This window comes from Diabrotica virgifera, chromosome 7 (genome assembly GCF_917563875.1).
Source record: "Diabrotica virgifera virgifera chromosome 7, PGI_DIABVI_V3a".
Classification (NCBI taxonomy): Eukaryota; Metazoa; Arthropoda; class Insecta; order Coleoptera; family Chrysomelidae; genus Diabrotica; species Diabrotica virgifera.
Genome location: NC_065449.1, coordinates 203,941,226 through 203,959,154, shown reverse-complemented (window position 1 = coordinate 203,959,154; position 17,929 = coordinate 203,941,226). Strand labels below are relative to the sequence as shown.

General features: G+C 33.4%; 1 protein-coding gene across 1 annotated transcript in view; it reads left to right on the top strand.

Moving 5' to 3' along the window:
• The first annotated feature begins 8,472 nt into the window (after positions 1-8,472).
• Positions 8,473-17,929, top strand: part of LOC114326553 (putative aldehyde dehydrogenase family 7 member A1 homolog) — a 50,095-nt gene continuing 40,638 nt past the window's right edge. The window contains exon 1 of the mRNA XM_028274946.2: positions 8,473-8,845. Within this exon, the coding sequence (XP_028130747.1) occupies positions 8,666-8,845 (180 nt within the window). The 5' untranslated portion in view covers positions 8,473-8,665. The remainder of the gene's footprint in view (positions 8,846-17,929) is intronic.

Genomic DNA, 17,929 nt, shown 5'->3' with positions numbered 1-17,929 from the left:
ATTTAATGTTGGTCAGTTAGAAACAAAAGAGGGATAACGAATGCATGTAGTGGAAATGAGGTTGCTTATGAGAGGAGTGAAAAAAAAGGATAGCATTAAAAATATAGAATGTATATTAGGGGATGTACAGAGGTGGTACTTACTGATGCTAAAATGAGGGAGAATGGCTAATCTACAGATTCTTGGGAGGCGTAGGAGAGGAAGACCAAAGCAGTCCTGGGTGGAGACGCTTAGGCAGGTTATGTCGGTAAAAGGGATTGGAATTGGTATGATATAAGATAGAAAATTATGGCAAAATATAGTCAGAGAAGCCGATCAAGTATAGGGATAAAGGCAGAGGAAGAGAATGAAATATGGTCAAAAGAAGTTATATTTCAAAAGGTGATAATAGTTTTAGAAATCTCTATTAAAAAATTAATAAACTGCTTGAAAATATGATATTAATAATTATAAGTTACCATAGCTGCAAGTACGGGATGCACTAAAACACCTAAAAAATCATAAATCTCCAGAAAGTCATGGTATATCCGCGGAACTTATGAAATATGGAGGTGCTACTTTGACTAATCAAATATATAAAATAATACTGAAAGCCTGGAATGAGGAACAAATCCCGGAAGAGTGGTGTGTTGGAATCGTTTGCCCGCTACACAAAAAGGGTGATCAATTGGAATGTAGAAACTATATGGGAATAACCCTCCTTAATACAGCTTACAAAATATTTTCGAGTATCTTATACGGTCGCCTAAGTGCACATTCAGAGGAGCTTGTTGGAGAATATCAAAGTGGTTTTATGCCTGGTCGATCAACAGCAGACCAGATCTTTGTGCTAAGGAAAATACTGGAAAAAACCAATGAATTCAATATCGACACATACCATCTTTTCGTAGATTTTAAATCAACCTATGATAGTGTCCTAAGAAATAAATTGTATGAAGCCATGAATGAATTCCACATCCCTGATAAACTGATAAGATTGGTTAAGGCTACAATGCGTAAAGTCGTTTGCAAAGTCGAAATACAGGGCGAACAATCGCAGGCGTTTGAAACGAATGTTGGGCTGCGACAGGGAGATGCGCTGGCGTGTCTTCTCTTCAACATAGCTCTAGAAAAGGCGGTCATAGATGCCCGAATAGACAACAGAGGAAATATTTTTAATAAATCATCCCAAATTTTGGCATATGCAGATGGCGTGGTCCTAGTTGTCCGTACAACACGCAAACTATAAGAAATGTATACCACCTTCTCAAATGTCTCAAAAAATATGGGCCTGGAAGTAAACCAGGAGAAAACTAAGATGATGGCATCAACACCCAACAATAGACCCAGAAACATCGGTCACCAATTCACTGTTGATAATTCTACCTTTGAAGTGGTGGACAAATTCACATACTTAGGCTCCCTGATCACCAAGGAGAACGTCATGACGGAAGAAATCAAGCGAAGGATAATCTTAATGAAAAAATGCTATTTTGGACTGAGTAGACATATGAGAAGCAGAAACATAAGCCAAAAACAAAAATAACCATATACAAAACCCTTATACAACCAGTGTTGGCATATGGATCGGAGACATGGACCATCTCCAAGGCAGATGAAAACTTTCTGCTTATATTTGAACGAAGGATCCTGAGAGGCATATTCGGTGGCATCTGTGAAAATGGTATTTGGAGGAGGAGGTACAACTACGAGGTATACCACAGATATAAACATATATTTGGTGGTGAAGACGTAGTATCTCTTATAAGAATAGGAAGACTAAGATGGGCACGACATCTAGCAAGATCACAGCAGAACAACCCTCCTAGAAGAATCCTTATGTCACAACCTGTGGGAAGTAGAAATAGGGGGTAGGCCAAAACTCAGATGGAAGGATGGTGTAGATGAGGATGGGAGAAAAATAGGCGCAGCAAACTGGCAACGGGTGGCAATGGATAGGACTGACTGGCGTAATAGACTTGGGAAGGTCGAGGCTCTTTCATAGGGCTATAGCACCATTGATGATGATAGCTGCAATCACATCAACATGGTATCGTATTTTAAGTACTTAATAAGAAATTATGGTCGAACTTTCATTTTCTGAATTTTCCTAATTTTGGCGTTTTTCTAACACAGAGAATATATTATACTTACTATAGTTAAAAATGAATTTAAAACCAGCGAAAGAACAGTCATCAGATCGTGGTGGACTCCAGATTTTTGTGCAGGATCCAAAAACAACATAATCATTGGAAAAATCCAGAAACCACAGAAAAATATATTCAGTCACAATAAATATTTGCCAACCAAATAGTTTATTAAACATCTCTACCAAGTCAGAAAGGAGCAGATAATAGTCAGTTACTTCTTTGATGCTCTTCAGATTGTTTAATTTTTCTTTAGATCCTTTTACTATTAAACTATTGAATATATTATGAAGATCGTTACTTTTAATAAGCAAGTTGTTTATTTTTTTGTAACGGTTTGATAAAGCAGTAGCGAAATGGAGTATTACTAGCAGCATTACGCAGGGCCCTCGTAAGAACTACTGGCGCCTGTGTGCAAAAAATGATTTTGGCGCCCCTTAAGGCATTTTGATAATTTTTTTTATTTATTTTTTTTGAAGGTCGGTAGGTAGGTGCAAATAAAGCAAAATAGGAACAAATAACTCCATAGCAAATCTTAATTAAATAAAGTTTAAGGGGCTTTATTGAATCAATTCTGCTGGACCATCTTGTCACACATAGAGGGTTTAGACTTAACCCGAGAACATTTTTGCTCACCTCACAACATCCCACCTTTTTGTGGATGGCGAACCCAGAGTAACGCGATTTTCAAATTTTGTCCATTAAGGTACGTTTTTACTGCAGCGGCTGGCTCGTTAATCGCTGAAAGATCGTCGCTGAATCTGAGCATTGATTGCGGTATACTGCTTGTGTGATTTGTTGGCGGTGCGTGTTTCGGAGTTTTGTATTTGAGAAATTTTTGTGAAGTGAAGCTTGTTTTTATAAGTAATGTATCATTTCATAATTTCCTAATAAATGGTTGTTTATCACAATTTTGAAGTATCCTTCTTCTTGTCTTCTTTTAAATATTGCATGTTTTTCTAATCTTGTAGCATTGGACAATTCTTTCTTCATCCTCTATTTCCTCTGCTCGCATGTATTTTAACAATAATTGTTTTCCACTAGTAATTCCACTAGGTAGAATGACAGATGAGATGTCGAACGAAAGGTTATGATTCAAGGATGGTACTAAAGGTGAGAAATTTGACCTAGGACTTCCGGTTTTAGAAAGGCGACCGGGAGTACTGTTTTAAAAGTATACTTCCGGTTTTCTGACTATCAGTCCGTCTGTGAAAATATCTCCTTCGCCATGGCACTAGGTATAATGGCAAATGAGATGTCGAATGAAAGCTTATAACCCAACGATGGTAATAAAAGTGAGAAATTTCACCTAGGACTTCCGGTTTTAGCAATTCGACCGAAAGTACTGTTTTAAAGTCGTCGGAATAGTACAAGTGATATATTATTCGACGCGGCTCAGCAATACGAGAACAAATATATATTTACGGTTTCATGACTGTCTGTTTGTCTGGCCGTCAACGAAATACGCCACTATAACCGCCCAGTGTCTACGATTTTGTCTGCTCTCATACTCTCAGAGCAGTCACCAAAAATCGACACTTGCTGCCCCTGGGTACAAAGGTTATAGACGCTTCAGTCAAAACGGCTCCTACAATCCACACAACCACAACCACACGTACAATCAGATACACCGCATTCACTGTTCAGCTACAGAGTTGCCAGATGTGATTTTATAAATTTCCCACTTAGAAACCGAAATTCCCTCAAATTGAAGCTCAAATCTCCCAAATTTAAATTTTTGGCACATTTTAATGAAGTAGTAGTCATATCTAAAGAAGAGTAAACCAAAATTATACTACTTATTAACAGAGGCCCTGGAAATAATTCATAGGTCCTATCGTCTTCGATTATATGAGAGTATAATATACAGTTCTATGTACTGTCCGACAGGGATCTCGTGAATAGGCAGAGCTTGTACTACGCAGACTAAGAAAACTTTAGGGCAGAGAAAGATGGAGTATACTGGAAGATTTACGCTTGAGTTCACGCTGGAGAATCATTAAAATTTTTACAATGTTGTCAATATGTAGATGATCACAGTAATATTAGGTATTTTTAGTACGATACTATCTAAAGAAATGATATTGTTCCGAAGCTATTTACTTGTGGTATCTTATGAAATTTACTATTTTATTTGGGAATAAGCCACAATTTAAGTTTGAAATTGAATTTATTTGACTTTTCGACTTTCACTTTGGAAATTGTTATCAAAATACAAAACAATAAACTCAACAAATTTTGTTTTGGTTGCTTTATCTGACTCATTCATATTGAAAATTCAGACATATATTATGCCTACATTTTAAACTGGATGATTTTAATGATATTGTCAATATTTATGATAGGAAAATATAAATAGTAAATTGCTAAAAAAAGAGATTTTGAAATAATTTAATGATTAAAAGAATAAGGGAAAAATTTTTGGTTAGGTGTGATATACAGTGTGAAAAAGCTATACATAACGTGACATGTTTTAAAGATACACTCCCCGGCAAAAAATTCCGGCACTCAAAATTTTTGATTAGGTTTGACAAATTATATATTTATTATTTTTACTCCGATTTTCAATATTCTTGTATCAGTTTGTAGGTACATGTATTGACATCGTTTATTATTATACCGGCAACAAAAAATTTTTGCTTAGATAACATTATACGGGGATGAATGGAAGCGTTGTATTTTCTCCTAACTTTAAAAAATTCTGTGAAAAATTGCAAGGGCTATTTTTGTTTCATAATCCTTTCGTATTATCTCGGAGGCATCCCTTTTTTCTCATTATCCGAACATCTCTTTTTTTGTAAAAGCTGTAAATAAAACTATAAAACAAAAAGATTAAGACTATGACTATGAAAAAGACTATGAAACAAAATCAGCTTTTCAATTTTTCCACAGAATTTTTTAAAGTTAGGAGAAATACAACATTTCTGTTCACCCCCATTTAATGCCATCTAAGTAGAAAATACAATACAATATTTAATATTTAAATAAGGTAATAATAATCCATTCATTATATTCACGGTTACACCTCCAACAAAATTATTTTCTAATAAAATTATTTTTTCAATTTAACTGTGGCAATTTCTCAATCAAAATAGTTAAGGATCTTTAGAAAAAGAAATCAATAGAAGAGAAGAAAAATCGCTACAATAATTGTATCTCACAATGAAAAAAAAAATATATGCAGAAAAGAAATACATTTTATTTTTATTAATATAATATGTATATAATATATTACAATTTATCTACTTATCTTTACAGTTTTTAATTTTATCAGAGTTTTCAAAAGAACTTTTGCATAAAACGAGTAAAACTAAAATGAAAAGAAATAATGCAACACTGTCAAAACGTCTGACGCACAAATGCCTTTACTGGACGTGGCTAAACCCCCACTTTTCACCCAGTTTTATGCGCGGTGACAACTTTATTTCACGAGATCCCTGTCGGCCTGTACATTCGCAAATTTAATTCCCCTAGACGGTTTCAAATTACCAAAAAATTGTGGGAAAATACCCCAATCTGGCAACCCTGTTCAGCGACGATCTTTCAGCGATTAAACGAGCCAGCCGCGCCAGTGAAAACGTACCTTTAGACGGGACTTACCATAATACTTATAACAAATCTACAGGGTACCAGGCGGTGCCATGGTCGAAAAATTGTTTAAATAATTTTTTTTAAACAAATTCAGAAAAGAAAATTTTTCATTTTGAACAATTTTTTTAGATAACTATGGTCATTCTGAGTAAAAATGGTTCCTTGTCATTTTTCTCTAAGATTGATTGTTTGAGTTATACGCGATTTAAGATTTGAAAAATGCGAAAAAATGGCCATATACCTAACTCGACAACAATCAATTTTAGAGAAAAATCACTAGAGACCTTTTTTGCTCAGAATAACCCAAATTATCTAAAAAAATTGTTCGAAGTGAAAAAATTATTTTTGTGAATTTGTTTAAAAAAGTTGTTTAAAGAATTTTTCGACCAAGGTACCGCCTGGAACCCTGTGGATTTGTTATAAAGACCTCTTTTTGAGTAAGTTTTTGCAAAAAAAAAACCATCGAAATAATTTCGCTAACGGGGGCAACGATACAGCTTGGGCTATAGCGCTAATTGTTAATAATTAAAAACAACAGCTTTGTAATAAAATAATGACAAAAATTTCTTCAGGATCTTGAAGGAGGGATTTTAAACTTTGACTTCGTCACTTTTTGACTCTCATATTAATAATTTTTAATCGAGTTATTAAGCCTTAAAAATGGCCATTTTCGCATTTTTAAAGTTTAAATCGCGTATAACTCGACAACAATCAATTTTTAGTGAAAAATGACAAGAGACATTTTTTACTCAGAATGACCCAAGCGATCCAAAAAAATTTGTTCGAATGAAAAAAATTATTTTTGTGAATTTGTTTTAATAAGTTTTCGACCAAGGCACCGCCTGGCTCTCTGGATTTGTTATAAGGACCTCATTTTGAGTAATGTGCAAAAAAATCGAATCGAAATAATTTCGCTAACGGCGACGACGATACAGGCCGGTCTAATTAGTTATTTAATGGGTATGCGATTATCAAATATTGTCGATTCATCATTTGAGTGTCACACAATCGTTGGGTTATCGATGAGATAGAATTACAGCCCACACACTACTACTTACATGTTTAGAATTTTTCCACGAAGTCAGGGCTTAGTTAGGTATTTCTTATCTACAGTTTTGTCTACGGAATGGGTGTTTGTTATTTTTATAGCAGGATTTTTTATTTTATATCTATAGAAAGACTAATAATGTCATCCAAACAAAGTAAAACTGATCTATTTAATTTCTCAACTTTTATTTTAAAATTAATTTTTGCTTTTTGATTTTTTTTGTAAATATTTTTGCAATTTTTGATCCTCAATTTTTGCGCCCCTAAAGGATGGCGCCCGTGTGCATTTCACACTTTGCACTTATGGTAGCGGGGGCCCTGGCATTACGTTATAATGAAGTAAACTTACATATTTAAAAAGGATAAACTTAAATAAATCCCAATGGTAATTGCAGTACGAAACGTAAGCATCGTACCCACAAATGATGAATACAACTAAGTAAAAAATAGAAAGTTCGAGTTTTAGAATGTTATTTTCGGTTCCTGATTGGTATTTCAGCTTCTGGCCCAAATGTTCAAAAACTTTCAGGAACATGTTCCAAGTATCAACATTGCATGCTGCTACTAAGACAGACAATACATTTACAATTGCTATTTATATAGTACATAGAAGTCGCAGGGTTGTACTAGCTCCATTGAATTTTCGAATGAAGTATACTATAATACCATATGCTGAATAAGCTGCAAATATAATTGTTAATACAATCACTATAATATGGTAATACTTATAGTTAGTTAGCTCTTGCTTCTTGCGATTTAGTGGAGGAGTCACAGCTACAAGTTCAGCAAACTTCAACAAGTCATAGATATAATTTATATCAAAGTCTCGAAGATACAGAATCATATTTTCAATCCTGGGAAAACCAACTAGGTACTAAGGAAAACTCGTAAACGGGAAATGGGTTCTTTGGCAACTGAAAATTACCTTGCGTAACATATCTAGATTAATGGAAATAATGGAAATGTACATGTAACTTGTATCGTAAAAAGAAATTGGAATTTGCGGCTAGAAATAAATTAAAAGGGTCACGTGAGGTTACTGGAAACATAAAAAATACACAACTGGAGAAACAAAACGAAAATTATTTATATCTCTTCGTCTAAACATGGAAATGACACGCAAGAGGTGACAAGTAATCAGCAAACTAAAATGAAACCAACAATTAGTGTATTAGACTATAATGTAGGCAAAGCATCAGTTGATTTTAAATAAGATTTTAAATTTGTAGTGACAGATTTTTTTATTTAGCTTACTACCTCGACAACTAATCGCCATTGGCATGGAACAGTTGATTTTGCAATCGGATAGGTACCTAGTGTAGTATGTAGTGTATGTGTTGCGTGTTGAGTAAGTCTCAAATGCTTCCAATTCTCTGCACATACATATCTTCATTCAAGGTCCACGATTCAACGCCATAAAAAGGCCCCGATTCGGTTGAAGATGGATCTAGCTTTTCGATACGCGCTCTTGTCTCTTGGTTGTTGGTCCATTCTTCATTTATTTTGGTGCTGAGGTAATTGTAGTTTATAAATAATAGGTAGGTATACATTATTATCTATTTATTACTATATGTATATCCTGTAAATCATATTCTTTGTTAATGATCTAATTTCGACGAATACAGGGATTATCTTGGCACACTTTGATTTGTTTATAAACAATAATAAATAATTAGCACTAACTATCAGTTAAAAATAAAATCTCTATGCATGTGCCAACGTATAAAAATATTAATATAACCAGCCTCCCTGTAATCAGTAAACAACATTTATCAAAAGTTGCTGACCTATTACAAGTGCTGATAACGAAGTGTAGTAACAGAGACATAAATATATCTACTTAAGTCAATAGAACAATTCCACGTCTTTATAGTAACAAACCGGTACCTAATCTTGTAGTTATGCGGGTTCCAATCACTTCCACTAAGTTACTGTCCGCGTTGAAACAGTTTGTAGCTGTTAGGAATATGGCAAGCGGAGAATTTCTTATAAACGATTCAAAATATTCCTTTCTGAAGGATTTAGGACTGAAAGAAAGAAATTTGGGAGTATACGATGGAGCATGGAAGGGATCTGGTGCGGTGAGTATAAAAATAAATTAGTTTATTTGTTAAGGTTAGGTTCTACTCATTAATTATTTATGTTTACCATTTTTGTGACTCTGAATTCTTTCTTCTTTAGTTATAAAGCATTTAATTTCTCTACGATTGATACAGAATATTGGCTATATTGAATATTGATACCGATATTGGCTTTTGTCAACTTTATGTTAAATGGTTTTTTTATTTTTCCATTTTTCTATGTTTTTACTTGATTCGGTACACCAGTTCTAATGTGTAACAAGTCAGGAATCATTAGTTACAAGAAAACAGAGTAATAACTTGAATTGTTACACTTTGGAACTAAAATAATTACCGTTTTATGTGTGACATCTTCACAGAACGTTATTATAGAGTTGTTGCCCTTTGGAACTCATAAATATTGGTTATTGAAGTACTTTCAAATACTTAACTCCAAATCACTAAAAATTATACTTGTTACTCTTTGGAACCAACGGTGTAACCATGATGATCCTAAGGTGGGGCTACAACTACTGGTGGGTCTCTAGGGGTTATGGAATAGTAATGGTGTTAAGCGCATAGAGCTCAAAGTACATCCCAATGGGGGAGTTACAACCCCCCAACCCCCCTGGTCATGGCACTGTTTGGAACAGGTGTATCAATATATTAGACGAAGAGCTAGAGCCGTAAAATCATCGTCATAAGTAATATGGAGTTTTTCCTGTGAAATGTGTCCATTGTATATTGACAATTATGACTTGACCCCTTTCAGGCTGACACCTCAGTGGATACAGGAAGTAGCAATAACGGATAAAAGGGGAAAGAGTGCAGTCACTAAAAGTTTTCACCTCCTATTTTGTTAAACCTCCATCGATCCAAGAAACACAATTGATTTGGTGCCACTTGCACTTTTACCCTGGTGGTGAATACCACCCCTTCCAACGGGGTGAAAACTATTTTATTAAAAATAACCCCACAAATAGATAGAGGGACAAATTTTAAGTAAACTTTGTTATATCATGTTATTAAAATAAATCAATACTTTTTGAGTTATTAAAGATCAAAGATTTGTCTATTTAAGAGCATATGCGTGAAGTTACGGATGATAAAAAGAACATATTAATTAATTGTATGTTAGTAAAATATTATTTTTATATTATTTAGATATTTAATTGAATTTTTTCTATCAATATAAACTGAATATGTCCAGAAACTGGGGTGTCCAATAATGGGTACATTTGACATATTCGAATACACTTTTGCTAAATTTATAATATCGAAATAATATAAAAATAATATTTTAGTAACATACAATAAATAATATGTTCTTTTTATCATCCGTAACTTCACGCATGTGCTCTTAAACAGACAAATATTTGATCTTTAATAACTCAGAAAATATTGATTTATTTTAATAACATGATATAACAAATTTTACTTATAATTTGTCCCTCTATCGATTTGTGGGGTTATTTTTAATAAAATCGTTTTCACCCCCGAGAAGGGGTGGTATCCACCCCCCAGGGTAAAAGTGCAAGTTGGCAATAAATCATTTTTATTTCCTGAGGTATGTTCTAACTAGTCACCAATTTTCATGCAAATCAATGGAGATTAAACCTTTTTTTTATGCAAAACCTTTAAAGACTACGCTAACTTTCCCCTTTGATCCCTTATTGCTACTTCCTGTATCCACTGAGGTGTCAGCCTGAAAGGGATCATAATTATCAATATACAATAGGCACATTTCACATGCCAAACTCCATATTACTTATGACGATGATTTTTCGGCTCTAGCTCTTAGACTATATGTATTGATGTTGCTTCTCTAATTCTACATTTTTATACTCCCAATAATATTTTGCAATCAGTATGTTTTTCAATAATTTTCTGTCTTTATTACCTTTCCTGCCATCACTTAGCCCATCGCGTCTACTGCTGGACATAGGCCTCCCTCAATTACTTTCAATATTTTCTACACTGAGCCGCCTGTAGTCGGTATCCTGTTACCTTTTTCACATCGTCAGTCCATCTAGTCGATGGTCTTCCTCGGAGCCCTTTATAGTTTCTGGTGCTTTGTTCCATGGTTCGTCTTTTCCACTTTCCATCAATTTTGTGTTCTAGCCAAGTGCCCGGCCCAGTTCCACTTGATTCTTTGCCTGATTTGTTGGTTTGTTATGCAGTCTCGAAGGCTCATGCCCATTATCACCAGGAAATCGATGGTTCTTCATTTTCTTTAAAGCTGCGCCTACTTCTAACACTGTATGGCCCAAACCAGAGTGGCCACTCTGCAGCACTACTCTGTGGATCCACAGAGTGGCTGAAACAGGCGATTTTCTAGCGCCGGCGACTACGCTGCGAAGGGGATCGTTTGGAAGGGTGCGGCGTTTAATGTAATGGGTGAGAAAAACAGTAAGTTTAATCAAGTGATTAAAAACTTGCGGCTAATATTTTTTTAAAAACGTGTACGTCAAAATCAGTGTTTGTAATGTCCATAGTGTCGTCGTCACGGCTAAAATCACTAAGTCCAAATCAACAGATCTGAGAAAACGAACATTTAGTAGCTTCTACCAGACAACAAAATGGTAATTTTGAACTTATGCATTTACAGTGATTTAGGCAACCATCTGTACGTACTTTCTAGGACTTCGTTATTTCTGTCAGACTATGAAAATTGATATTGTGAATCGATTAGTACAGGGACCTCAATTTTAATAAAAGTGGACTTAGTGAGTTTTGCCGTGACGACGACGATAGTTTTAAATATTTTATAAAATTTCAACGCTTTTGAAAAAATACCAATAAACTCCATAAATGGAATTAAGAAGAACCAGACAAAAACAGCTATATCACAGAAAGAAGCACATAAAAAATCAACCAGTACATCTTGTATCCTACAGGCGTAAAATAGTTTGATAAAACCTGACAACTGAGTAAAAGTGAAAAACATGTTAGAGTTAGCTTGCATAGTGCAGCCGATATGTGAAACAATTGTGCATTTAATGATAGTAGTATATAATCTGGACCACATATACTGTACATATAAAGGTTCAAATTTAGATGGGAGGCCATCTCAGATTTTGCCTTTTACAAAAATAGCGGGGATTCAAAATGGCGACTATACATATGTGACTAATAGCACGATAACTTTTGAACGAGACTTCAGATTTCAACCAAATTTGGTATAAAGGAACAAAAACTGAGATGGCCTCGTATCTAAATTTGAACCTCTATATGTGCAGTATATGTGGTCCAAATTATATGCTTCTACCATTAAAAGAACAATAATTCTTATAATATTTGCACGAATCTGCAGCATATAGGTACATGTGAAGATCGGAATGGGACGTTTCATCGCCGCCGTTTCGATGCCGCCGGTTCATCGCCAGTCCATTTCATCGCCGTCATATCTCGCATTTCCAAGAATTCCTAATTAATACTAAAAATAAATAATAATTGTAACTGTCGAAAATTCGGAAATATATCAGATAGCGATTAATTGACTGGCGATGAATCGGCCGGCATCGGCATCGAACTGGCGGCATCGAAACGGCGGCGATGAAACGTCCTAGACCCTGTGAAGATACGTTTTGCATTTATTAAATGGTAATTAACAAAACTAAAAAGCTAAAAATTTTTCCTAAAAAATATTTATACGCTCTTTTTAATGAGTATTAACTTTTTGAAAAATTAATATATACACGGTGAAAGACTTGAAAAAAACAACAACATATTTTTACATAAAAACCAGGAAAAACACAACTTCTGGTAAACCGATTCGTCTGGTTCAAGACCTCGATTTTATACATCAAAAAAAGAACCTATATACCAAATTTGGTTGAAATCTGAAGTCTCGTTCAAAAGTTATCGTGCTATTAGTCACATATGTATAGTCGCCATTTTTGTAAAAGGCAAAATCTGAGATGGCCTCCCATCTAAATTTGAACCTTTATATGTGTAGTATATGTGGTCCAAATTATATGCTTCTATTATTAAATGCACAATTCTTATAATATTTGCACGAATCTGCCGCACTAGCAGCCCCCTTTTGACTGATATCGTTTTGTTTTCAACAACAAACAATAAAACCTTTTTTGACCTAGGATGGGACCCCACTATTTAACATAAATAAACAAACAAGATTGTGAGTACCTATTTGTTTTGTTCAGTTCAAATGCATCCAATGTATAATAAAACGTAGGTAAATATAAATAGAGAAAACCATGGACGTATAAATAAAGAGAAAACATTGCTAGGATTTATTCTTTTTGATAGGGCTACCTTCTTTAAAATCAGAAACAAATAATTCAAAGATGACATCCCACGGTTTTTCTTTTAATGCCCTATAAATATGCCCTCGGGTTCTTGTATCGCATATTATATCCGGTCTGTTTTGCACTTCAATCAAAAACCGTTCCGAATCGAAATTAATTTTAGGTGCTCACCCTATAAATTCTCGTAAACATCTGCGGCAGCTACAAAAGTGGTCAGTCTGAATGGCGTTTGCGACAGAGGCATAGCTACCGCCGTATCAGCCGTATCAATTATACGGGCCCCCGACATTCAGGGGCCCCAACGCGGCATGTCGAAACAAAATTCTATTTAAAAAATTGAACAAAATATTCTGCAATTATTTCACTATTAAAACGCTTTGAAACAGTGTACAAATATTGTTGGGATATCGACATTTTCGTGTAATGGATTCTTTACTATAAACTATATTTATGTACTGTACAGGTACCTATCTATTTTCTGCCTCTCGCCGTTCTATAACAACAGACGTTTTTTGTTTTCAAGCTACTTCTTATTGTCAATTCACCGTTGGCTGTGTGAGACATTGTATAATGTATAATGCGAAATTGCAATGTTTGTAATCGCTTTACCTTTGATAATTTGAAACACTGTGTATTGTTTGCGTATATTTTCGTGTAATCTGTTCTTTATCTATAAATTGTATTTAGGTATATCTATTTGCAGGTCGCTCGCCGTTAACGAACAGAGCTTCTTTGTGTACGCTCCTTTTCAATGTCTATTCACCCTTGGCTTGAAAAAACTGAATCTGTTTTAAAAAATGAGTCTCAATTCAAATCTGTTTTTTGACTTTGAATTATTAGAGTTTATTAGATTTATTATTATTATCTATATTTGAGTGTTGTACGCTGAACTTATTAGTTCCTAAGGTTGTATTATGGAATTTGCAATTTATTTAAATTTTGCAATATACAGGGTGTTTCATCAATAATTGGAAATAATTTAATTGTAGATTCCTGGGCTCAAAATATGTATTAAGATTTAACCCAAATCACCTAGTCTGAAAATGCTTCTTACAGAAGCTAGAGCTCTTTGAAAAAGGCATCTTGCAATTAGTTTTTTTTAAATACCTCCAGAACTCTCCTATTCAGAGAAACCAAAGCTGGTACGCCTATTTATCTTCCTTTTTTATCTTTAACTTTTAAGCCTTTTTGACACTGGATTATTAAATTGTGAGGCATTCTAGTAATAAAAGGTACTCTTGCTTTTAAGTCAGTAGAATACACCGTTTTCTAGAAATGTCGAAGTGAAAATTTTGTGGTTTTTTTAATTTGAAAAAAATTTTCAAAAAAAAACTATGAAAACAATAAACGAAAACTGGTACGTTTATTTCAGAGATGAATCGATCTCATCAATTGCGATTTTCTAATACAGGTCATATGCTTGCGTTTTGAGTTGGTCAACGATTATTTTATCGCATTATTTTTTGTGTCTTTAATTTGGAAACATTTTTGACACTAGATTATTGAATTATGAGGTATTCTAGTACTAAAAGTTACTGTTGCTTTAGGTTGGTAAATTACACTGTTTTTTTTAAATGTTTTTAAATTTTGATCAAATTTAAAAACGAAAAAATTTCAAATCGATTTTTTTAGAAAACCGTGTATCCTACCGACTTAAAGTAAGAGTAACTTTTAGTACTAGAATACCATACAAGTTAATAATCCAGTGTCAAAAGTACTTCAAAGTTAAAGACAAAAAAGTTATGCGATAAAATACCCGTTGCCCTACCCAAAGAGGATGCATATGACCGGTACTAGAAACTCGCAATTTATGAAATAGATTTATCTCTGGAAGATAAATAGCCGTACCAGTTTTAGTTTTTATAAATAGATGTATTCTAGAGGTAGGTATTTCAAAAAACTAATTAAAAGGCACCATCTCCAAAGTGCTCCAGCTCCCTTAGGAAGCCTTTTCGGAGTAACTGATTTAGGTTAAACCGTAATATTTTGAGCCCAGAAATCTACAGTTAAAATATTTCCAATTATTAATTAAACACTCTGTATTGTTTTGTTTTATTTCGTTATCTTTTATTTTGTAATAATATTGACGATTTGTCTAATTTCAGTAAACTGTATTTGTTGTTGTTTTTTTCCTACTCTTTGTACCTACGCTTTGTCCATAAAATTGTAAAATTTTCAGTGACAATAAAGTATATGTCTATTCTATTCTATACACGCGTTTTTGCTGCTTTTGTTAAAAATTTTTTAGCACTATCCCATATCAGTCGTGAAAAAGGGTCCCGCGACAAACTTTGATAGGGGGCCCCTGTGGGGCTAGCTACGCCACTAGTTTGCGACTAGTGGACGCCACTAGCAGTGAAGCTCGGCGACTGTGGCCGGCTACACTCGCTCGTCTGGGGTGCGACGTCCACTTCACATAAGAACCCACGTTACATCATCGGAAGCTGCATCGGATCCACAGAGTAGCGCTGCAGAGTGGCCCGTCTGGTTTGGGCCTAAGGGCCAAAACTAGTGGTTGAAATGAACGCGAACGCACGTTCCCTTTCGTCAAACGAACTTTTCCTTTTTTGTTCCTTACACGGTTCCGGTACAGACCTATGTACCCGAATTGAAAAGGAAATGTGTTTCGGTTCGTGCATGAGTAAGTCCAATTCGATTAAGCACCTCAGATCTCTGATTTATGAAAATCTTTACTCGTGTCGGGAAATTCTCTTGTGGAAATTTTTCGAAATATGTAACAAATATTTTTGTAGAAATAACTTAAATTTTATATAGTGGAGTCACTGAAGTTTTTAAGTAAGTAGTTAGAGGATACTTTAAGCATCAAACGTGACATGATGCAAACTTGCGCTTTTACTTTAGGGGTGGAAGCCACCCCTTCTCGGGGGTGAAAATTATTTTATCAAAAATAATACTACAAATCGATATAGGGACAAATTCTGAGCAAAACTTCTTATATAAAGTTATTAATATAATTCAATAGTTTTTGAGTCATTGAGGATCAAAGATTTGATTTTTTCGTAAAAAATGCATGTTTAAAAGCTGTTTTCACGTATAACTCAAAAACTATAAGCTTAAAAAAATATTATTACCAAAATTGAAGATAATAAAATATTAAATACAGTCCTCACTTAAAGAACTAAATTAATGTTAATTCAAAGTGAGTTATGGGTAATTGAATGTAATTTTTTTTTTCGACGAGTACTGAACTCTAAGTATTTAAGCTTAAATAACGGGAAAACGATGCATTTTATAAAATATACCTGTCAAGCACTTGTCAAAGCACTTTGGATAACCTATCAAATGAGCTCCAGAAGAAGTTAATAGCATTAAAATTAAGCAAGTTATGTTGAAAATAAGAGAACCCTTTCGATTTTTTTAGGAAAAAGTGAAAAATAAAACATACGCCATTTCCATAAACATTAAAATTTAGAGTAATCCTTACAATAATTTCTTTATATTAGCATAAGTAATGATTTCAAAAATTTTGACCGGTTTAGAACGCAAATTTTTGAAAAAAAAATATATAATTTAAAAAAATCAGAATTTTTAAAATTATCGTAATTTTCCTTTTCTTTTGATAATAACTCCAAAAATACTCAATATACGTAAAAAATTATATATAACCAAATTTTAGTTTTTTCTGTATCAAATATTTTACCTTTTTTATTTCTGTAGGGTAAAAAATAACAGATAGAAACGTTTAAAACTTAAATTTTGCTGCGAGAACCATGTAACTGGGGCCATTTAACCTTTTATTTTTAAAAAAGTAAGGGGGTTAAAAGATTAAATTCAATGTCGTTTAATAGCCCTTACAATTAACTTTCAAACAGTTTTTAGGTCAACCTGATATCCTAAAAATTAACGGAGTTATTAAAAAAAAAGCAATAACACTTTTTGGAAAAAATTTTAAAAAGATAAATTTTGAAAAATTTTTGGAACATAAATTTTAATGCTATGAACTTGTTCGAGGACTCATTTAATAGATATTTCTAAGTACTTTGACAAATGTTTAATAATTTTATATCATAAAATAATGCATCATTTTCCCGTTATTTAAGCTTGAATACTTAGATTTTGGTACTCGCCGAAAAAAATATACATTCAATAACCTATAACTCAGTTTTAGTTAACATTAAAAGATTTTTCTAGTAAGGGGTTTATTTCATTTTTTATTAACTTCAATTTTGGTAATAATAACTTTTTTGTAAAATCTTAGTTTTTGAGTTATTTATGAAAAATCTGTTAAAAACATGCATTTTTCTCACAAACAATTAAAATCTTTGATCTTTAATAACTCAAAAGTTTTCATTTATTTTAATAACTTTATAAAACAAATTTTGCTTAGAATTTGTCACTTTATCGAATTATGGGATTATTTTTAATAAAATAATTTTCACATTGTTCCTTGAGATATCCTCTAACCACTCACCAATTATTGTCATGCAAATCAATGGAGTTTGAACGAAATCGGAGGTAATAGCTCATATCCGCCTTCAGTGACTGCACTAATATCGAACTAAAATAATTTGGAAAGATTTTCTTACAAACATTTATAATTATTATTGTAATTTCAAATTTTCACCCGTAGCTATAAATAAGATAAAGGGTTTCGACTTGTAATCGATATTTACCTAAAACATCATTATCTTATCCAACTGATAACATAAACAAATTATTATAGCAAACAACACTTGTTATTGTATAGGTATTAACTAAGTAATTCATCAAAAGAGTTTGAAATCTTCCAAAATTTGTCAATAGGTACCTACATACTTTAACAAACTTATTTCTTTCTTTCTCTTGATTATTGTTGGCGTATGTAAATTTATTA